A 23,478-nucleotide genomic window follows, 5' to 3' on the forward strand; every position below is an offset into this window, starting at 1 on the left:
ATGTTAATTTTAGTGACTTATCCATTTTCCTGTATTTTGAAAAACATTATGTGCTAACAGATGTTTGAGCGCTAAATGTGTGGACTGATTTGCTAATTTACAGCATATGTGGTTATATACATTACTAATGGTTTTATAGTAAAGCAGGACAGTTTATTCCTGCTTTAGTCCTTTTCCTTGTTGTTACTGGTGGATAAGTACCTACCACTGGAGCTAGCAGCATGGTTCTGTGAGGGTTACTAGTCTTAAAAAGGTACACTGGCTACACATCCTCCCTCACCCTTTGAACGAAGTAGCTAGATTTAGCCAGCTGCTATAAGTAAACTCATAAACTCTAATTGTGCCCATGGAATTTTGTCCTAAAGAGCACAGACACAGCTACATGAAGGCAAGGCAGTTCACAGAACACAACTAATCAGTTAGCTGACTGTGGTCTTTTATTCAACTCAATGTATTTCAAAGTGGCTTTACTGTCATTTCAACCATATAGAGCTGGTACAGTATAAAGTGAAACAAAACAATGTTCCTCCAGGACCCTGGCGCTACATAAAAAATTATTACAATATATTATGTTACAACGATATACAGGTGGTCCTTGATTTACGATGGTTCGACTTACAATTTTCAACTTTACGATGGTGAGCTGGCGATAGACATTCAGTATATTTACGTTTATTTAGCAGACGCTTTTGTCTAAGGCGACTTCCAATGAACTCTATTGTGGTGTTACCATCAGCATACACACCTTATACACCGCGGTGAATTACACTGTTAGATACACTACTTACAAAGGGTCACTCCTCCATACATCAGTGGCACACTCTCTCTCTCACTCACACAGTGTGGGGGAACCTGAACAGCATATCTTTGGACTGTGGGAGGAAACCAGAGCACCTGGAGGAAACCCATGCAGACATGGGGAGAACATGCAAACTCCATACAGACTGAGTGGGGATTGAACCCACATCCTCTCGCACCACCCAGGCGCTGAGAGACATCAGCGCTACTTACCGTGCCATTGTGCCACCCTAGAAGAAACCATACTTTGAATTTTTATTTTTTCCCTGCACAAGCGATATGCAGTGCGATAATCTCTCGCGATGCTGGGCAGCAGCAGCAGCAATCCTCATCTCCCAGTCTGTCATGACGGATTGTTCATTATCTCTGGGGACTTTAACCAAGCCGATTTCAAGAACATGTAGCCCAAATACCATCAGCACATCTCCTGCCCCACCAGAGGCTCAAACACCCTCGACCACTGCTACATTTCACACAAAGGTGCGTACCGCTCCCTGCCACGTCCACATCTCGGGCAGTCAGATCACGCCTCGATTCTGCTGCTCCTGGTCTACAAGCAGAAACTCAAGCGAGAGGAACCTGTGATGCGCACTGTACAGCACTGGACACCAGAAGCGGAGGAAAGGCTCCAGAACTGCTTTGACTCCATGGACTGGGACATGTTCAGAAACTCATCCTCCAATCTGGATGAGCATACCACAGTGGTCACGGACTTCATCGGGTTCTGCGTAAATGTCTGCATACCGCATAAAACAGTCCGCTTTTTCCCCAATCAAAAACCGTGGATTACCGCCAAAATCCGAAATAAGATCCGCACGCGAACTTGCGCGTTTCAGTCTGGAGACATGGACGCGTACAAGAAGAGCAAGTACGAGCTCCACAAAGCCATCGCCAGCACGCAACGGGAATATAGCAGGAAGGTGGATCACAGTTTAACTGGACTCAAGATGCACATAGGCTGTGGCAGGGAATCCAAACATTAACGGATTATAAACCACAAACGCGGTCACTGACAGGTGCCGCTGCGTCTCTCCCAGATGAACTGAATGCGTTTTATGGCCACTTCGAGTTCGAGCACAAAGACCCCCCCCCGCTGCACATCCCCACAGTACACGATAACGCCAGTCTCACAGTCTCTGTGGCACAGGTGAGAAAAACTTTTAGCCAGGTGAACATCCGCAAAGCTGCTGGACCGGAAGAATTTCAGGGCGAGTTTTAAAAACATGCAGTGAGCAACTGGCTACTGTCTTCAGGGACATATTTAACACCTCCTTAAAAAGCTCAACTGTACCCACTTGTTTCAAAAACACCACCATCATCCCCGTTCCTAAGAAGAACAAAGTGAGCTGCCTTAATGACTATCGCCCAGTGGCACTGACCCCCATTGCAATGAAATGCTTTGAGAGGCTTGTACTGGGACACATTAAGGACACCATCCCAGACATTCTGGACTCACTGCAGTTTACCTACCGCCACAACAGATCCACTGAAGACGCAATATCAGACACACTTCACATCATTCTGTCTCACCTGGATAATAAAAACTGCTATGCAAGGCTATTGTTTGTAGACTACAGCTCAGCATTTAACACTGTCATCCCAACCAAGCTGATCCAGAAACTACTAGGGCTGGGACTGAGTGCCGCATTGTGCAATTGGATCCTGGATTTCCTCACCAACAGACCCCAGCGTGTGCGGATTGGCAGCAATACCTCCACCCCACTGACCCTCAACACTGGCACTCCACAGGGAAGTGTCCTGAGCCCAGTGCTATACTCCCTGTTCACACATGACTGTGTGGCCAGTCACAGCTCCAACACCATCATAAAGTTTGCTGATGATACCACCATTGTGGGTCTGATCACCAACGATGATGAGACGGCCTACAGAGAGGAGGTGAGGCTCCTGGCAGAGTGGTGCCAGGACAACAACCTGTCTCTAAATGTCAGTAAAACTAAGGAGCTGGTGACTGACTTCAGGAAACAGGATACGGTTCAGGCACCCATCTACGTAGGAGGGGACATGGTAAAGAGGGTCAACAGCTTCAAATTCCTCGGGGTCACCCTCACTGCCAAACTTACATGGACTGAGCACACAGCATCGACCATCAAAAAGGCCCATCAACGCCTCCACTTCCTCAGGCATCTGAAGAAAGCCAGGATGTCCACTACAGTCCTCACCACTTTCTACAGATGTGCTGTGGAGTCTGTCCTCACAGGGTGTATTACATCCTGGGGTGGCAGCTGCTCTATACAGGACAAGAAAGCCCTACAGAGGGTGGTCAAAACAGCTCAGGAAATCATGGGCACACGGCTACCAGCAGTCGAGGACACCTACACCACACGCTGCCTCAGAAAGACGACGAGCATCATGAGAGATCAGTCACCCCGCACGGGCACTTTTCTCTTCCCTGCCATCTGCAAAACGGCTTAGGTCTATTCGAACCCGCACAGCTAGGTACAGGAACAGCTTTTACCCCACTGCTGTAAGACTATACAACACTAACCAATGTGCCACCTTTAGTAACTAGAGTTGGACTGCTCCTCCCAAGCACATTGGTAAATTACACTGCCACTTTAAGCATTCTCATTCTCATTCTCTCATTCTGAGTTCTCTGACTGTCAACTGGCATTATTGTTACTACTGTTACCATTATTTACTGTTATTGCTGTCATTGCTGCTATTGTTATTTACTGTCATTGACACAGTTTTGTTTGTCATTGTTTTGTTTGTGCAGTACTTCTATTGCCCTTGCCCATAGTCTGTGGAGAAGCATTCAGGAAGATTTTCATGATACGTGTACATGGTACTTGTATCTATGACAATAAACTTGAATGTCACAGAAATGCCCATCTGTGTCTCCTGCTACTGGTGGGAAGAAGAAGAGGAGGACAATTACTCTTGAGGAGAAACTTAAGATAATTGCCCAGCATGAAGGCAGCAGACCCGTAATGGCCATCACACGTACGTTAGGGTATGATGTTTGGTGGATTAGGTGCATTAAATGCATTTTTGACTTACGATATTTCTGCCTTATGATGGGTTTAGCGGAACATAATCCCATTGTAAATCGGGGACCACTTGTATTACAATATATTATAATATATACAATAAAAACAGTATATTACAACATAATAATAAATGCTGTAAAATGTAAACATAATTGAAAAAAAATTGTGAAGGGAGTGGAATGGTGTTCCGTTGAGTACGTGTGTGTGTGTCTACGGGTTGGTGGTTTTTACACAGCACCACAGAGAAGTGAACAACTGAGCACAAATGAGCAAATGAACTCAAAGAGTACACAATGATCTGGTAAAGCAGCTGGTAGCCAAAGGATGGACACAAACTTCTGGCTACCAACAAGTGGAAGAAAATAAACCTCTGTGGGGGGTCCTAGTGCCAGCGGTTGCCACTCCCACCAAATTGAACCAGTGTAACTTTATATACAAGAAGCAGTAGTTTTTTTTTTTTTTTTTAAAAAAAAAAAAAAAAAAAAAAAAAAAAAACTTTTACTAAAGTGGATTTCTGAACTATAACTACTAATTTTCATTTGACTAGTTTCTATATTGTCCAGTAACTGTACTTTTATCAGAGTATTGTTCCTGACCACCACAGTCATCCCTGTCTACTGTCAACAGAAATTACGTAATGGTACATTAATAGCATGAAAGGTGACTGCAGTGATAGACCAGAATCTGCACCTCTATGGCAGTACAGTACATCTCTACTGTTACAGTATAAGTTACAGTGCTTCACCATATTAAGGAGATGCTGTCCTTCATGCAGCTGGGCAACTTTATAAGGTCGGGGATCTATTCTCTTCACTTACACATCCAGTTTCTTAATCACTTCGCCAGTGTTTCTACTATGGGTCAAGCGTCACCAACCTGGCTGCTTATGGACGACCTTCGCTGCGAGGTCATCTCCATGGCAACAGACTGCCTGGGCGGGGTGCTCCTGTCCGTCTGCAGTTTAGTTTGCGTTGCTGGAGAATAAATGAGAACCGAGATGCTTCTCCCGCACAGCAGCGAAGGTGCAGCGAAGGAAGGGTGTGCGAGTGCACAAGAGGGGAGGAGCTTACAGGCAGGGTCCGAAAGCGCGGTGTGGGATGAGGACTTGCGTGAGCTGCGGGACGAAGCCGATGGGGTGCGGCTGCGGTCGAAGCGCTCCAGGGCCTCCTTCAGGCTAGACGTGTTGAGCTGCGATTCGGAGCCCGAATCCTGACTCTGCCACAGGAGAGAAGTGAGCCGATGCACAAGTGGACCAGACACGAGCAACACACAAGCAGGGGCTGCAAGTTGGGGGGAAGCAGGGCATGGATTTGCCTCCTCACCTTGTCGGGAACCATCTCAGGGGGCGACTCCTCAATTCCTAGCTCTCTGCGGCGCTCGGCTCTCACCTCTGCGTAGCTACAGAAGAAGCGACTCTGGTTATCGCAATGCCACACACAGAGAGGCTGAGGAAAAGGATGACGTTTGGCATTCTCAACCATAAGACGATTTACCTGACCACGGTGTGTGTGCAGACGATGAACTCGGGTCTCGAGTTCCATTGGTGGTACGTAATGTAGTAGTGCGTCTGCAACCAGATCCACTGCTGCCCTTTGGTGAGAAACCTGTAGTAACAGGACTTGCCCTTCCCATACTGCATCACTGCACAGCAGAGCAGAGAGAGACAACAGTCAGTGCCAGCACCACCGCACACTTCCGCTTCCCACAATGTGTCACTGCACACCGTAAACATTACTCCAAGACCAAGGACGCGACCAGTTTGCCCGATGCTGACTGTTCCTTTCGAGAACTCACAGTGTTCGTGGCACTTAGCCAGCGTCTCCAGATCATCCACATGGTAGTAATCATAGCCAGATGTGCCAAGAACCTCAAATGGCAAGTAGCCAATAATGGGAGGAGCCCTGAGAAGAAGAAAACAAAAACACCCATACAAGATACAATAATAATAATAACAATGACTACACCACCACCGCACAGTGGTCTCAGTGAATGTAGCAGAGGTCACACCTCGACAGTAAAGTGCTAGAGACACACACAAGTCCTCTAGACACATACAGAGCTCCACTGAACACCATAATGTGTTATAAACTGAGGCTCCGCTGCATGCCGGGCTTTTTCCCCATTCAGCTATGTTCCGCCTGATGCCAGACATCAGCACAAACATTAATATTACGGTTGTTTATTTAGGTGACAATTACAATGTTAGGCTGGTACAAAGTGAGTGCGACTGCTTACACTGCATGCGAGACACCACCTCACCTGTGGTCCAGGAAGAGGAACTTCCACTCCAAGCTGTGCCGTGACGTGAACTCTTCGTTGGGCTCTTCCACAGTGCACATCTCCTGTGGAGCACAGAGGACTGGAGCTTGTCTCTACTGTAGCTCCTTTAAACCCTGCAGGTGCGCTTCAACGCAAACCCTTCTCAGCATGTGTGCAGAGGAAAGTCAGCACCCATGTGTAGGCACAACCGGGGCGCGGAGTGGCAGGGCCTACCTTGATGAACTGCGGCTTGGCAAGCCTCACGGTGGCAATGAAGCATACCCTGTCGTCAAAGGTGGGCCGCAGGGATCTCTGGATCACTCCCTCTAAGCCGTTTCTGGTGGAATTAGGCACTGCAGAGAAGTGCCAACATGACAGTGAAGACATGCTGCCTTTGGCAGACTGCCCTACAGAGGGTGCTATTCCGCACCCACCTCACAATCCACGTATCCTCAAGAACAGAGACTCACCATTGTTCAAAGACTTGAAGTTTCCTATGAACTTGACGTACTCATACACCGGCGGCTCCTTTGGGTCCATGGTCCCACGGAGCATGTGGCAGCAGAACTCTAGCTGGTTTTTCGCTGGACAGCAGCCACGGAAACACACGCTGGCATTAGCACAGGGCACGGCCCAGCAGCGCGAAGAGAAGCGGCGAGCCGAAAGCACAGTACTCACTCTTCAGGTACTCTGGGGTAAGCGACTCGCCCTCAAGCATCTGCGTTGACAAAACTTTGTACACCTCAGAGTGCTCCCCCAAGGGCAGGAAGTTCAACAGGTTCTGATCCACCAGGTCACACTGCAAGGGATACAGACTGCTCAGCCTGACCGAGACCTCGCCTTGCACACCCTGAACCAAAAGCGTTCCTCTCTCTTAGCAACAGCACATTGGCATGCTGGGTTTGTGCTCTGGGGGATCTGTGGGCTACAATGAGTGCAGCATTTCTGCCAAACAAACATTCCCATGCTTCTCTAAGAAGAAAAAAAAAGTTACAGAGGAATTCAGGATATCATGGCACCACTGCGCGATCACGTAAACGTTTTCGCTGCGAGTTCGAAACTTCGAATTTTTGCTCTTGTTCCTTGAACACAACCCCCCCCCCAGGTGAGCATCAGACCGCGTCGACCTTTGTAAGGATCAAGGATCAATCACCTTGTTTACACTCAGCTGGCACAGCACAGATACAATGTTTAAATTACTGCTACAAGGTACATGCACACAGAGTTCCAACTTACAGGTAAATGTTCAAGTAAGGAGGTGACACTCTCCGATACGTAGATTATATTCCCATCTGTCATTATTGCAAGAAAAAAGCCATCCAGTGCCTGGAATACAAAACGCAAAGCTGTTAGATTGCACGCACGCACGCACGCACGCACGCACGCACGCACGCACGCACGCACGCACGCACGCACGCTCCACTCACCTCCAGCATGAGCTGCGTAAACTCCTCGTTGCTAAGGAATGGAGGCTTCCAGTCCTGTCGGATCTCACTCGACTCGGACTGAGCGGCGATTTCTGACAGAGACAGATGTTTCCCCAGTTGGTCACACAGACACAGGACAACAGTCTCACCTCCGTCCTCACCTCACCACAGAAAGCTCCTTCTCCCGCAGCCACATCAATGGGGCCACAGGCTCACGGAAGTAGGCTTTACCTTTGTGCTTGCGCAAAAAATCAATGCTTTTCTGCAGGATCGTGGACTTGTCCATCTTGCGGGTGTTGCCAGGCAACATGGTACCCAGTTCTTTGATGAGCACATTGAACTGATCACGTCGCTTCTTCTCCGACTTGTTCCTGGACACACTGCATGGGAAAGTGAAATTAATAAAGATTGCAAAGATTAGACAGAGAGAGGGAGAGATCTTTGACCAAATGACAGGAAATGTCACAATTGGATAAAGTGACTGCTCTACCCACTGAGGCATCCTGTTACACCAATAAACGCTTACTTTCATCAATAACAATGAAGAGGAATTTAACAATGCTCTCCAGTCTCCAACAGTATTTTTACAACTAACTCAATAGTCTGAATTATCAAAAATGTTACTAAACCTAGGCCTCCCCATGTAGTTTCAATTGATCCCACTGAACACCTGAACTTCATTCTGGTAGAAGAAACAAGAGCCAGAAGACACTGACAGAGCAGAGCGGCATGAGGATCCAGCAACATCTTTAGCGATCACTACGTTCCCCACGTTCCCCTAAGACCAGTAGGGGGCAACACAACCCTAATCCCGGGAGCTAAAGTGCCTCACCGTTTCGCTTTGTCTTTTTCATCTTCTTCCATCAACCCATCAAAGATGCTACAGTCATCCCTGCAAGGCAAGCAGACATGAGTGAGATCACCCTTTGCTGTCAATTTATTTCTCGTGAATGTTGCTCCCAAACAACTGTCTCACACTGGGCCTACAGGTGAATGCGGTAAGATCGTGGTACATGCTGGGCAGCCAGTTCTGAATTTCCCAGTGCGGTAATGACAATGTGGCAGGAAGGCTATGGCCAGCAGCAGCTTCTTCTCAAGGAGCGTCAGGAAAGGGAGAGGCTGCGGTTCACTGCCTACGGTGCTGCTTTTACCACTTTGTTTCACATTTGTATTCATTCATTCATCTAGCAGACACTTTTCCCCGAAACAACTTACACAGAAGACTATGTAGTATTTACTAAGCCCACAGCTTTTCATTTCAAGTTCATTCCCGTATATGTAACCAGTAAAATTAGCAATGCCGCGATAGTGACCAGCGTCTACGCTCTGAGCCAGCAGGTCGCAGAAAAGCGCGCCACCCAAAGAGAGCAGCAGTGCAGGAGCACATTCATTCATCTCACTTCCACCGTTTACGCCTCCAGTCTCATCAGTGCTACTCTGCACATGATCTGGGATGAACGGCAACGATCAGCACTGACCTGGAGTTTGTGAACCACGTTTATTTAGTCATTTTCAAGTAGTATTCATTTTATTGTGGCTCAAATGAAAAATTTAATAAAAAGTCTTTGCTGTATTGTAGATTTAATCATACCAGTTGGACACATGACGACTATGTTCTGAGGCCTTTTCAGGCTAATCAAGGAACACCGAACAAAAACCGTTCTTGTCACCATAACGCAAATACAGTTTAATGGGTATGCTCACTTAAATAAGTGCAACATTATATAATTTTAATCACCTGCTCACAGCATAAGAGTAAATTGGACAAGTATGGGAGTATCAGTTTTCATGGTGCGCCGGGAACTAGTCAAGCCATTGTCAACATGAGAGAAAGTACATGACAACATAAACCAAGCGACGTGGGCTACTGGTCCTAGCTCAAAAAACACAAAACATGACAATGAGTCCTTCTGTGTTATTAACTCTCACATAACAACTACTATACAATCACAAACAGCTGTCTTCTATCTCTGACCTAAAATTCATTTACCCTTGAATAAGGTACTTTAAAACTGCTCCAGTAAAATTACACAGCAGTATACACACACACACACACACACGCACACATTTTCAGAACCGCTCATCCCATACGGGGTCGCGGGGAACCGGAGCCCACCTAGCAACACAGGGCGTAAGGCCGGAGGGGGAGGGGGCACACCCAGGGCGGGACGCCAGTCCGTCGCAAGGCACCCCAAGCGGGACTCGAACCCCAGACCCACCGGAGAGCAGGACACGGTCCAACCCACTGCGCCACCGCGCGTCCCTCACAGCAGTATAAATAATTGTAAATTAATGTAAGTAGCTTAACATTGGAAGCTGTTTTGGAGAAAAGCATCAGATCAATGAATAAATTAGAAAATGTAATTTTTTGAATTTGATATCAAATAAACAGAAAAGGGTAAAAAAAAAACAAAAAAAAAATCTTTTAAAAATAACACCCATCAACTGGTACATTATCAGCAGTGACATCACAAAGCAAAGGCTCACAAAAGACAGAGAGCATAAAACAAAGCACAAGAACACACCACTGTCAGATTGTGCACGTGCGCACACTCAGACACACGCACACTCAGACACACGCACACTGCAGCCAGCGTGTGGGGGTCAACAAAAGGTAATCACGGACATAGTCCCCAGCAGGAAGAGTAACACCAGATGGCCGAAGTGCAGGTGACATAAACAAGCAGCTCATGAGCTAACATGGCCTACAACAAATGTGCTGGTGTACGGGTGATTCCAAAGTAACCTCATGAGGTGTAAAACACCAGCTGACTGCGGGAGGCTCTGACAGGTCAGGACCCCTTTCGCTCATGATGGCATCATAACTTTCATAAAAACATACAAATCTTGGAGCTGCCAAAAGCAAACAGATCTTTGGAGGTGCAACAGTTACACTAATTCTTTTCCACTTGTGCAGGAGTCTCTTCATCATCTACATGCTATGTGGGTTAATAGGGAACGCACAATGCTGTTTAATTTTCAAACCTGTCTTTATACACCAGTTTGTGTAATTTTTGCTGGTAAAAACGCTGGTACTGAACTTGGAAGATTGCATTAGTGTCTTTATCTGTTTGCTTTGAGTTGTACGTCGCTTTGGAGAAAAAGGTCTACTACATGTACTGTCGATGGCAGTGCAGAGACTCGCTTCTCCATTTAAAATGAAGAAACTTTCCAGGGTGAGCTCACTTCTCACAGCATGGTCAACAACAATGTGACGAGGGAGCGAGCGTTATAGTCACTGTGCGGGCAGAGGTGTGGCTCCATGACCACCTACCATCACAGTGCAATTGAAACAAAACCAGCAGATGGAAGAAATAGCAGCCAGAGTGCAGACTTTGTCTATGAAGTAACACTGCAGGAGAACGGTTTTACGCTGCTTTCTACGACAGGTAATCCATATCATCACAACTCAGTTTCTTTCACCATGCTTCCAAATTTACACTGACACTACTTTTCATCAGACACCTTTGTCCAGGGCAATTTACAGTGTCAGTTTTGTACACTAAGCAAAGTACAATGACTGTCCCAGTTACACAGATGTAGTGCCTTGATCATAAGAACACACAACAGAAGTGGGAATTTGAACAAAGAACCTTCAGACTGAAAGAGAACCGTCCAAATCAGGGCATATCTTCAGTTATTTTTTGATTATTCAATATTTTAGGCCTTTTTCTTTAAACTTCCTGTCTTCAAACCCCTTTTTAAGGGTGTATTCTTGTAAATAGACATAATTACCATTTGTTTCAGTGACAAAGACAAAGTCCACACCACGTGGGGAAGCAGTTACCCCCACCCCACACGCTGGCTCACCATCAAAACCGAACAGGCCCGGAAGGGAAAGAGGGGACTTACCGGTCTATGCTGGAGGTCATTTTGTAACTTATTCAGGGTCGTAGCGGTACTAAGAGGCCCTTTAATCGTGAGGTAGACATTTGTGGATGTACCTGATGAGAGCAAAGAGGGTAAACTGGTTAAATCACCGTACTGGACCCAAACATACACACCTGCACTCGTCCAACGAGTAGCGCTCTCACCTCCGATACCGCCGGCCTTGGTCTGTGTGACGGAGACCACCGAGAGCCTCCGCTCACTTGAGAGCTGAAGAGGGGAGATGAGTGAGCTGGACAGGGATCGGTGGGCAGGTCCAATGATGCAGAAGGGGCGGGGTTACCAAGGGTCGTCTAGGCACTGCAATTTCAAAGGGGTTTGAGTGCAGAGCGGGCACATGGCAGCTGGTCAACACACCTACAGGACAGAAAAGTGCGGTCAACACCTCCTGTGCTTCCTCTGTGGATTAAAAGTGACAAACACTGGAATACAACTGACAACAGAAGAGCTAAACAACTGGTTACGACAGCACTATTCATATGCCTCCGACTGAGGACTCATTCAAACAAAGTAGTATACAGGCTCTTTCCAGCAGGACTTCACCGCCAATGCTTTCAAATGACCCCAAGGTTGGGGAGTCAGGCCGTTCAGACAAGACCAGACAACATGCTCTCAATATGTCTGGAGCACCCCCAACCCTGAAGATCACCACCCCTCTGCGTACCCATCCCCGAGTAGACAGACGGCACAAGGAGGATCCAACATAAACCCAGAGCCCAGTCCCACTGAGCGCAATTAAGTCACTAATATGTTTATTCATCGGACACCTTTTCTCCAAGGTGACTGACTATTTGAAATTTGTAACCCAAGCCTCTTAAATGCTGATTTACCCATTTATAAAGGTGAGTAATTTTTACTAATCAGCTCAGGGTAAGTACCTCGATCAAGGGTACTGAAGCAGGAGCAAGGATTCACAACCAGCGCTTTTCTTGGCAAGATGACGGCTCTAAACACAATCCCACCTTCTGGTTTTAAAACTGCTAAAAACCACTTGAGGCTCCACCTGAACATACATGCCTTCACTACGTTTAAACAGGAGCCGCTAATACTTCTATATGCAGTTACTCATATAATGGATACCAGTTAGTACATGAGTAAGACAGGCTGTCCATTGCTGAAAAACTACATTTATCTCATCTGAACTGCCTGAAAATCACTTTGCGGAAGAGCATCTGATTCATGAACTACTGTTAACACATGCCTGCACATTTATAAGCGCACACGCACGGACAGAGTGAACGGTGAAATTCGGGTACACACAATGATGAAGAGGGAATTGAAGTCCACCAACTTTCAGGGTGCAAAAAAATGTTAATCTATAACCTGCTGCACAACACCCAGCCACATACTTCTCTGATTCTCCCATTGTCTCTGTCCACCTCTGTTACAGAACCCTAGAACCCATTTCATTCTGTCTACACTGCCACACAGTGAAGGTAGAGCAGAATAGCAGGAAAGTTTATGCGGCACCATGCAGCGTGTGCCAACAGCACTCATTCAAACCACACCTACTTGCTTCACCAGGGAAACCATAGCCTGGCAGCCAGGAGACATGCATACACTACCATATTTGTGCCCTACAGAACTGTGACTATGTGGGTCTCCCTGAAAGGGGAACCCCAGAGTAAACAGCCCGTCACAGCTGGGGGTTGCAGAGATGGGCGGCTGGCCACACGGGGCCAAGCTGGAGCTGAAGGGGTGACGGCCACAGCGATTGTATAAGTGTGATGTCACTCACTGCCCCAGTGACCTGCTGACCTACTGACCCACTTTCCTGTTTCTGGTCGATGTCCGCGAAAGGCAGGTGTGACGGAAACGTGACGGCCAGCCCTGCGCACTACAGCAAAAGTGGCAGATACAGCCAGCTACATACTCAACACATCTACGTGTTCATTTAGCACACTTGTCTCCAAAGCGACTTCCAAAGAATGCCGTAGTATTTATTTAGGCCACAGCTTTTTAGCCAAAATTACTTACAATGCTAGATGCACTAGAGAACAGTACTTACAGTGAGTGACTCATCCGTACACCAGTGGCGCACGCGCACACACATATACACACACAGTCACCAGTTCAACGCGTATTTTTGGACTGTGAGAGGAAACCCACGCAGACACAGAGGAAAACATGCAAACTCTGCACAGACTGAGCGGGGATTGAACCGACGTCCTCTTGCACCGCTCAGGTGCCATGAGATGCCGGAGCTACACGCACAACCTGCCAGAGACCCATCTACACATTCAATGTGCAGAGCTGTGCAGAAACACACCCTGAATACTGAGCTGCACCCTTCTAACCCTGTGCAGTGCAGCACTACACTGTACTACACCCTCATACACTATAACAGCAACAAATATCTCTCTCACAAACACAGAGGACAGAGACAGAAAGAAGGAGAGAGATAGAGATGAAGAGAAAGACAGAAAGAGAGGGAGAGAAAAGAGAAAGAACGAGAAAGAGAGAGAGAGGGAGACGCTGCCATTAAACACCCTGGAGAGAGGCTTCCTCCAGAATGTAGGTCAGTGGAGCGGCGAGCCCATGACTCACTGTGTGGATCCACAAAGGAGCTAAATCACACAGCTCACACACACCTCCAACACAGCTACATGAACACACAGCCCATGCGCCTTGACAGTTCAGGGCAAGTGTTTGAGCTTCATCATCGCCAAAATCCTGCTGCAGCATCAATGTGTGTGGGAGAAGTATATGGCCAACAGACACACACAGACACACACACACACACATAGTGCCGTCATCTCGACTTCCCCCATATACAAAACAACAGAAAAACAATTCAGAAGATCATGAGTCTCTGAACACAGGGAGCAGGACCACACTTCACAAACACCACACACACTTGTCCAAGGTTATACAGTATAGCACCACACAGAGTCAACAGGTAGGATTTTTCCACAGAGGTTTAGACAACACAGTGAAATAAAGTGTAGCTCCCATGTGCATATTCCACAGTAAGATCAGAGCACTCCAGCTAACTTTGAGCTCAAGACAGTGAGGCTGTTAAATGTGTATGGATGACACATTATATCAACATTGTGTTTAACACTCCAGTGAACAAGCCCGAAAGAGGGAAGGCAAGGGGAAGGGGGTCGAAACCAAAGGTTACAGTGTGGTAGCTGACACTTCAGGAGGAAGCAGCTCCTAACTGGGTCACTAGGAGGGAAATAGTATGGCCCCGCCTCCACCCCCTGGTGCCCGATGAGCCTTACTGTGGTACAGAGCGAGCAGAGCAAGGCTGAACTTCTAAGAGACTGATGGCAGTGCATTTTTCATAACTACTACTCATTTTTTCCTTAAGTCAAAGGTTAAGGGGAACAACTGACAACGTGGGAGGGCTGGTATCATAGTAGTAACAGCTGCTACCCTTGGACCCCAAGGTCACAGGTTTGAATCCCACTGCCAGCTGTTATATCCTTGAGCAAGGTACTTACCCTAAATTGACACAGCAAAATTGCCCAGCTGTATAAATGGGTAAGTAACTAAGTATCTTAAGTTGCTCTAAAGGACAGCATCAGCTAAACGAATAAATGTAAGTCATTTACTCATGATTAAGGGAAATTTTAGTCAGGGAAATTTTACTGTGTGTTTACATTTATTTATTTAGCGGACGCTTTTCTCCACTGCGACTTCCAATGAACTCTATGTAGTGTTATCAGCACACACACCTTATTCATTTACATTTATTCACTTAGCAGATGCTTTTTTCCAAAGCGACTTACAACGGATACTATGTAGTGTTACTAGCCCACACACCTTATTCACGAAGGTGACTTACACTGCTAGATACACTACTTACAAGGAGTTATTCATCCATTCATCAGTGAAACACACTCACACACTATGAGGGAACCTGAACAGCCTGTCTTTGGACTGTGGCAGGAAACCGGAGCACCCGGAGGAAACCCACACAGACACGGGGAGAACATGCAAACTCCACACAGACTGAGCGGGGATTGAACCCACATTCTCTCACACCACCCAGGCACTGCAAGACAGCAGCACTACTCGCTGTGCCACCGTGCCACCCCACAGTGACTTACACTGCTAGATACACTACTTACAATGGGTCACTCATCCATACATCAGTGGAGCACACACTCTCCCTCTGTCACTCACACACTATGGGAGAACCTGAACAGCATGCCTTTGGACTGTGGAAGGAAATCCATGCAGACACAGGGAGAACATGCAAACTCCACACAGATCGAACCCACGTCCTCTCAGACCACCCAGGTGCTGTGAGACATCAGCTCTACTCGCTGTGCCACCGTGCTGCCCTGCGTAAAGCTAAGCGGGCTGTGGCCGTGGCTGTGGTCACAAAGAGGTACAAAGGGGTGCTGAAGGGGAAGCCGACATCCCGGACCACGTCACACTCGCAGCAGAAGTGCTCGTGGCTGCTCACTGCTCAGCCAGCCAGGTCCCTGGGAGCCACAGGGTGGGCAGGTCCCCCACACAGGCCACACTCCTATTTGTAAGGAAAACAATACTGAGAAGCATACTCCAGCTCCAGCAACATTGTGTGCATGTTCATTTTTCTGCACTCACACACACACGGTCACATGGCCACATTTCTAGCCTTTCCTTTAACTCAGTTGCCATTGTGGAAGAAGCAGAACAACGGCGCTACAAGAACTGAGCAAATGGCAGGGAGGACCCCAGAACACAGCCTGGAGTGACGCACATCGCAGGGATGTAGGAAGGTGGACGTCACCGCCATGAGGCACAAGTGCAGCATGGAGACGTCAAACGTGTGTCCACCTGGGGCAACAGTGTGGAGTAAAACACTATTGTTTCATTCTCTGCAGCCTCAGAGTAATGTTTGGAAATTTACATTTATTCATTTAGCAGGCACTTTTCTCCAAAGAGACGTACATCTCAGCGAAAATGTAAATTTTGCTTTTACTGAAGTACATTTGCAAAGAAAAAAAGTCCTTAAATATACTTATAAACCACAACTCCCTGTGCAACAGCCTTGGAATTTCACACATCATACCATGTGTTAATACCAAAAAGGACTTTTCTGAACATTAAGAGCAATAAGAGTTTGCTTTTGGGTCTTGACTGCCAACCCAGTTTAATCACAGCAGGAAAAGTGACAGCACAACTTTAAAAAATAATCTCAGTCAACATAATGTAGCACTTGTTTTTTCACCTGATATCTTTTTCCAAGTGCACATTTTCTCACGAGTACTGAAAGTATGTGTGAAAAGGTCGGGACAAACATGGAATACGAATCACACGAGCATAGAAAAGTGCATTTCTATAACATTTCCACTTGACACCTGCTTCCGCACCCTCCACCAGCCCACTTTCAGATGCAAAGAAAAACAACAGCTATACAGTACCAGTACACGACAGAGATCACACAGTAAAGTACATTGAACATGTACCATGCTACCCATCACTAGCTCGCTTGTCAGCAAATTTACAAACAACCCACATTCATGTACCGACCTGCTATTTACTGACAAACACCCAGTGAGAAACCCTTGAAAAATAGACAGGAAAGTGGAAAAAAGCAAGAAAAATGTCTATATTACAGCAGTATGGTACAACTGATTAAAGTGTGCACTGGAGCAGCTGCATCTTCCACAAGAGCAAAGAATCTGGCCAACATGAAGTGACACCAAGCATCCTGCTGACTACTGCTGTACAATGTCCAGAGGATCTGCCAGAGTTGGGTGCCACTCCCTCCCTAAGGTCAGAGCCACCCTCACCAGCTCAACATCCATCTGCCCAAGCACAGAATCTCTAAAGCGAGGCGGTGAACGGAGTTTGACAGAGGGCTAGAAGTGGATGCCTGGCCTTCGGATCCATCAGTCAGACTGAGAAAAGAACACAGTAGAAGGCAAAGCTGTAAAGAAAAAATAAATAAAAAGTCACAACGATATAATAGCAAAGACAACGGCCGCAAAAGGCAGAACAGCGGTTGCAAGTCAGCGCTCACAGAGTGACAGGCATGTGTTGACAGGACAGTCAGTGAAAAGCGCAACACGGCCTTGGAAATGACCACTTGACCGAACAGGTTGTGTCTGGAGAAAGGCACCGGCGGATGGTAGACCTGCAAAGGTTCGAGCGCCCATCCCACCGACGAAAACATCTCAGGGGCCACCATGGTGAGAAAACAGTTTCCTCATGATGCTCCCATGCTCCAATAAAGCAGCATGACCCATACACACTGCAGAATACACTGAGGCGTGGTCTTAAGGACACCAAGGTTTTGCGGCAGCTCCCCACGATCTACCCCAATAGAACACAAACTACTATAGGGAGAATTCTGGAGCACAGAGCAGATTCCCACGTCTCAAAGAACTGGAAGCTCTCCTTTCTGAAAGGCAGAACTCCATGTTTTCCGGAGGGAAACTGCAGCCGAAGAAGTGACTCAACTGCATATCCTGTTTCCATTACTTTGTTCACCCGTATACATGACGACAAAAGCTACTTAGAAGTCTTTGCTGGCAGGGGTCCCACCTGTGCCACCATGGACACCGTTACAGCTGTACGTACTGCTCTGCAGACCCCGTTCCGAACCACATGGCACGAACGAACACGCGCCCGGACAGGACATTTACAGCCTAGTGAGCACTATGTAGTGTTATCAGCCCAGACCTCATTCACTGGGGTGACTTACACTGCTATATAGACTACTTACAATGAGTCATTCATCCATACATCAGTGACACACACTCACTCTCTCACTCACACACTGCATGTACCTGACAGGTGTGTCCAGGGCCCAAACGCTGCACAACTCCACATTTGTGTGTCCTGTGTGTACCCAACTTTAGCCCCCAGCAGACTGCTGTAATCCAAGGGGCACATTAGAATGACCCGCAGGTACCTCAGGTATACACACACACACACACACACACACACACACACGTGCATGATGTAGTGAAACCTACAGCAAGCAATGTGTAGCAGCTCCTTGTCACAGACAGGCAGAAACACAAAGCTCCTGAAAAACAAGCTCAGCGTCACAGCCCCTCGGCGGTCCATCGGACCCATGGCCAAAAAGGTGTCAACTTTACCAGCCGAGCCAACCATTGAAGACACCCATTCCCGGTACGCATCGCGTGCCACGTTTACGCAAGCCGAAACACTCTTCCATGCGTGGAGGCCATGAGCGCAGACACTTGGGCACTTAGGAGGGAACTCGTAGCAAATGACAGAGCTGTGGGGCTTTAACACACCACCCACCGTACTCCAGGGACAACTCACACTTGCTCGGCTTGCGTGTAAGAAAAACAAGATGAACAAGTCAGACTCACTGCGTCAAACGTAAAAAAAAGTTCAGGAAAACCACACAGCACACTTATTTTGAAAAAGATGTTAAAAAAATTTGAGTTAACAAAAGAAAAATAAAAGTTACATCGCAGGTAATGTAAAATGACCACGACACTCCAAGCTTCAAGCATTCGGACGAACGTATGCACAGCAACAGCAGCAGCAGCCAGAGGGCACCCTGCATCACCACTGTGGTTTGGACCCGCAGCTGTGGGTAAACTCCAAAGAACTTGCCATCTAAAGATGTGACAAGACCATCATATGATGGGGCAAAAGGGCCATCGAAATGATACTCATAACTCGCCCAAAATGAATCCTTGACATTTGTGGAAGATGGCAGCTCTGGACAATTTTAAAAAAAAAAAACAAAAAAAAAAAAACCCAGGTTGCACCAGGGTTCAGTTAGACCAAACACCCCCTCCACACACAGTCGCACACAGTTGCTTGATTAGACTGCATTACATTCATATGCCAACAGCACGTTTACAGTGAAGTGAAGTATCTGCTGAGATAAAGCTCACGTCAAATCTAAATGTAAAGTGTGTCCAACATACTTCTTACGTTTCAAGCTGACAACCAACATACGATTCATATGTTGACATTAGAAGTGTCACTGTGTGACAAGAGCGCTCTATAAAAATAAACTGAATTAGAAGAGGATGAAAACTTCATGTCTATACTTACAGTAAAAGTGATATGCAAGCCTAGAATGAATGGGAACACAACATAATTTACATTTAGCTGATGCTTTGTTCAAAAGACACTTCCAACGTTAACCTACTTTACAATTACTTACCCATTTATACAGCAGGGAAATTTTACTGGAGCAATGTTAGGGTTAGTACCTTGGTCAAGGGTACTACAGTCAGAGGTGGGGGTCAAACCTGTGACTTCTGGGTCCAAAGGCAGCAGCGCTAACCACTACGCTGCCAGGGGTCCCATAACAATTAAAACAATCAGGTGCAGAGCGAACAGAGTACGGGGCAAATCGAGGGGCGTGACCCCGCACACCAAACAAATTTGGGGAGTAAAACGAGGGGTGTGACCCTGCAGCCCAAAGAGTGGTGAGGAAAACAAAGGGCGTGACCCAGCACAGCAATCAAATCTGGGGGGTAAAGGGAGGGGTGTGACCCCACAGACCAAAGAGTGGCGAGGAAAACGAAGGGCGTGACCCTGCTCACCAAACAAATTTGGGGGTAAAACGAGGGGTGTGACCCTACAGTACAAAGAGTGGCGAGGAAAACGACGGCCGTGACCCCCCACACCAAACAAATTTGGGGGTAAATCGAGGGACGACGGCCTACAGACGAGACGATGCTCTGCGAAAGCGAGGAGCTTTGGCCTGCAGACGAAACGACGGTTCCCCGTTTCACGCTAAACCGCAGGCCGAGGTCTACGGAAACGAGGAGCATCAGCTGCACGCGAAACGCGGTTTGCTCGGGGAAAAAAAAGAGAGCCGTGGGACATGACCCTGGAAAAGGGTAGCTGGTGAAGCTGGACAACGTGAGCGAGGAGGAGCGGTGGCTCTTACTGCAGGGGTCGGTGCCTCGAGGACAGGGCAGGGGGTCCGTCGTGTTCCGTGTTTTCAGGGTGTCACAGCGCCTCCTACAGGAAGGAGGGAGACACCGCGTGTGAAAATCGTTCCCACAGACAAGCACACACCTCTCCACACAGACACAGGCGAAGAGAAACACTTGTCTTGTGCGCACGTACGTAGGCGCGAACGCACGCGCCCACACACACACACACACACACACACACACACAGGGAGTAAGTGGAGCAGGAAGTCATCGCTAGCGCTGTAGCCAGTGTGAGTGAGTGAGTGAGTGGCTGGCGCGCATACACACACACAAACACTACTACTACTACACACACTACACACCCGGCCTTACCCCCGAAGACCGGAGCGAGACGAAGGAGCGGAGCGGGACACGGAGCCGCTCTGCTCGGTTCGCCTCAGCTCTGTTCGGTTCGGTTCGCCTCAGCTCGGCTCTCTCCTCCGCTCCGCTCTGCTGCTCTCCTCTCCTCACTCAGGCTTCCCACGGCGAAGCCGAATCGAATGTGGGTCACACAGGCCTCCGTCTCTCCCTTCGGCCAAAACGCGCCTCTCGCCACCGCCTCGCCCTCCGCAGAGTCCCGCGCTGCGCACCGGTGCTCCGGCTTCCTGCGGCTCGCTCACGAGGCGCCTCTCGCGCTTCGCGGACCGCCGCGAGTGCCCGTCTGTCCGCGCCGTTCGGCTCGAGATGGCCGCGCTCGGCCGACTTAGTCAGAAAAACAGCAGGCCTGGCCTCGCGCGCGAGCATGCGCAGTGCCGCCGGCGGCGCGCACGTCGACGGGGCTCCGTGGACTTTGCGTGCGCGGGACCCGCGTCGGTCGTCTTGGATTGCGTGACCTGTGCGCGAAAAGTCGACGTACGGTGCTATAATCATCATGTGTGGGGAAAAGTAGTGAAATATACCGCGTTCTCCCGCGGCGCTCCTACACCGATATGCGGTTAATCCATTAGATGACAACACGCAGGAAACGCCGAAAATGGAGCGTAGCTATAGTTAGTGCAATTATTCGAGTGCATGTTATACATTTGTCGAATTTAAGGCAACAATCTGCTCTTGAAATTTGTACTTCAACTAAGGCTCCCTTCAGAGTCTTTCTCGCTTGGCAGGGCGCCAATCAGGTCAAACTCGCACGTCAACCTAACTTGACAGCTGGAGTGTGCCACAAATAAGATTGACAGCTGTGCTGTCCAATCAGCGCCTTGCAAGTATAGTTTTGGGCTGTCGGGGCGGTCCCCGAAGACCACTGCGCTTGTCTGCCTTCGGGAGGCACATGGAAGCGGGGCTTGGATATTCGCTTTTAGCAGTTTTAAAAACTGTTCAAATGAGCGTCTTGTCATCTGTAGCGAAGCGTTCTTTTAATTTGTTAGCTTGAGATGCACTTATGTATACAAAATGCACGTAAATGAACGGTATGCTTCTCGGTGGCTAGAATCTTATTTTCAGTTCTGCCGAGTCCTCCAGTCAATGCATTTACATTCTTGTTCTTCGTCGTGTCACCCAAAATATTTCAGAATGCAATTGCTGTGGTAACACTTCTGTACTTTTTGTCCTTCGGTCCGTATTTAAGTGTTGTAGCTTAGACAAGGTGTCACCGTGACACCACATCCAAACGGTTTCCATCGATTGTACTGAGAAACGTAAAATGTCTGAATGGCGCCCTCTCACGGCCAAGTGGTAGAAGCAGCAGACCGGCTCACGGGCCCTTTTCCGTTTCCGCCCGTTTCCTTTCCGTATCCGCCCTGCCACCTGCTGGTCGAAGCCGTGACTGCAGGAAGAGCGCCTGGAGCCGACGAAGGGCTGGGCTGGGCTGAGCTGAGCTGAGCTGGGCTGGACTGGACTGGGCTGGGCTGCGGATGAGTTGCGCGTCAGTAGCGCTGCCTCTACACTAGAGCAGGAGGAGCCGAGCAGTCTGTCCTTTTGCACAGACGTGTGTGTATAGCGAGGGAGTTTCTCATTCACTGTTCTGCTGCGCTTTTCACCTAGACCGTCACTTTGCTCACGATTTATCATCTGGTATGATTCCCTCAAAAAAAGGGATTCTGTGCATTTTAGCCAATGAACTTGAGGGCTGTATTGGGGATCGTCCCGAAGGGGAAGGTCTCTAAGGGGCAGTTAAGGCATAGCACGGAAAAGAACGCCTCGTCACGGAAGTGGGACGATTTCCCGCTAAGTGGTGCCGGTGGAGCAGCGTCGTGTTTCGAAACGTGCGGCTGCTCCTCGCTCGAGAAGCCACGGCGCCGTTCGCGTTCCTTTCCTGGTCGTCCCCAGCTCTTCGTTCCTTGAGTATTTCAGTGTTTCGTGCAGGTAGGCCGGTTGGGGCTGTTCTCGGTGGAATGAGACACGGTGCTCTTCGAGCCCTCGTGAACCTCGGAGCCCGGCCAGTCTGTCCTCGGGGGAAACGCGTAATGGACTTGAAGGCGCTGGGCGGTCGTCCACCCCTCGCCGCCATGCCAGTTGGCGGGGGCCGGCATTGGCGGGTCCCTTCGCTCAAAGAGGTGTCTCGCTCTCCTGGTGACAAGGACTCAAAGTCGGGAGGGAGGCTGGACCAGTCACCAGTTCTACGCTGGGGGTGAAGATTGCCCCCCTCCTCGGTGGGAGCCGATCGGTGTGTTGATCATTGATTGGGGGGGGCGTGTCGTGTTTTCTTTGGAAACCTATAACTGGTATCTGTCTTTTAGATGTGTATAAGAGAAGGGGCTCTTGGACTTTGCAGACGATCTGACCCTTCTCTCCCACACCCAACAACGGATGCTGCGGAAGACCAGCACATTTGCGGAAAACTCGGCACTCCTGGGTCTCAACATCCACCAGGGGAGAGCAAGATCCTTAAGATCAATGCCGCTGTCAAGAGAAGCCCCATCATACTAGAAGGCGAAACGCTAGAAGAGGTGGAGAACTTCATGTACCTTGGCAGCACTGTAGATAGGAAAGGTGGAGTGGATGCTGACCGAGTACGGCTCACCAAGTCAAGGGTAGCTTTCCTCCAACTGAAGAACATCTGGAGATGAACTGACCTGAACATCAACCCCAAGATGGGGATCTTCAACAGGATCGAGAAGCCTGTCCCCCTTTATGGAGCGGAGACCTGGAGAACCACTGCCACAACCATGAGGAGAATCCAGACGTTCATCAACACTTGCCTCCGAAGGATTCTCCGGATTTGCTGACCCAAAACCGTTCGCAACAAAGAAGTTTGGCAGCGAACGACACCGCAGTCGGTGGAGGACAAAATAC

The 23,478-nt window shown here is 48.4% G+C and overlaps 1 protein-coding gene across 3 annotated transcripts in view; it reads right to left on the reverse strand.

The window, feature by feature from the left end:
* Positions 1 to 20,995, reverse strand: part of clocka (clock circadian regulator a) — a 28,943-nt gene extending 7,948 nt beyond the window's left edge. The window contains exons 1-17 of one of the 3 annotated variants that reach the window (XM_029254710.1): positions 20,581 to 20,993; positions 20,220 to 20,293; positions 11,530 to 11,740; positions 11,348 to 11,439; positions 8,328 to 8,387; positions 7,727 to 7,875; positions 7,496 to 7,587; positions 7,305 to 7,394; positions 6,747 to 6,867; positions 6,539 to 6,652; positions 6,303 to 6,421; positions 6,069 to 6,151; positions 5,604 to 5,710; positions 5,303 to 5,450; positions 5,132 to 5,207; positions 4,880 to 5,024; positions 4,686 to 4,783 (exon numbers count right to left, since the gene is read on the reverse strand). In XM_029254710.1, coding sequence (XP_029110543.1) covers positions 4,686 to 4,783; positions 4,880 to 5,024; positions 5,132 to 5,207; positions 5,303 to 5,450; positions 5,604 to 5,710; positions 6,069 to 6,151; positions 6,303 to 6,421; positions 6,539 to 6,652; positions 6,747 to 6,867; positions 7,305 to 7,394; positions 7,496 to 7,587; positions 7,727 to 7,875; positions 8,328 to 8,387; positions 11,348 to 11,367 — 1,422 coding nt within the window. In that variant the 5' untranslated portion in view covers positions 11,368 to 11,439; positions 11,530 to 11,740; positions 20,220 to 20,293; positions 20,581 to 20,993. Of the gene's footprint in view, positions 1 to 4,685; positions 4,784 to 4,879; positions 5,025 to 5,131; positions 5,208 to 5,302; positions 5,451 to 5,603; positions 5,711 to 6,068; positions 6,152 to 6,302; positions 6,422 to 6,538; positions 6,653 to 6,746; positions 6,868 to 7,304; positions 7,395 to 7,495; positions 7,588 to 7,726; positions 7,876 to 8,327; positions 8,388 to 11,347; positions 11,440 to 11,529; positions 11,741 to 20,219; positions 20,294 to 20,570 lie in introns of all 3 variants that reach the window. The other 2 variants (XM_029254712.1, XM_029254711.1) reach the window with 2 other exon arrangements.
* Between the last annotated feature and the right edge of the window lie 2,483 nt (positions 20,996 to 23,478).

Source organism: Scleropages formosus, chromosome 9 (genome assembly GCF_900964775.1).
Source record: "Scleropages formosus chromosome 9, fSclFor1.1, whole genome shotgun sequence".
In the NCBI taxonomy this organism is placed as follows: domain Eukaryota; kingdom Metazoa; phylum Chordata; class Actinopteri; order Osteoglossiformes; family Osteoglossidae; genus Scleropages; species Scleropages formosus.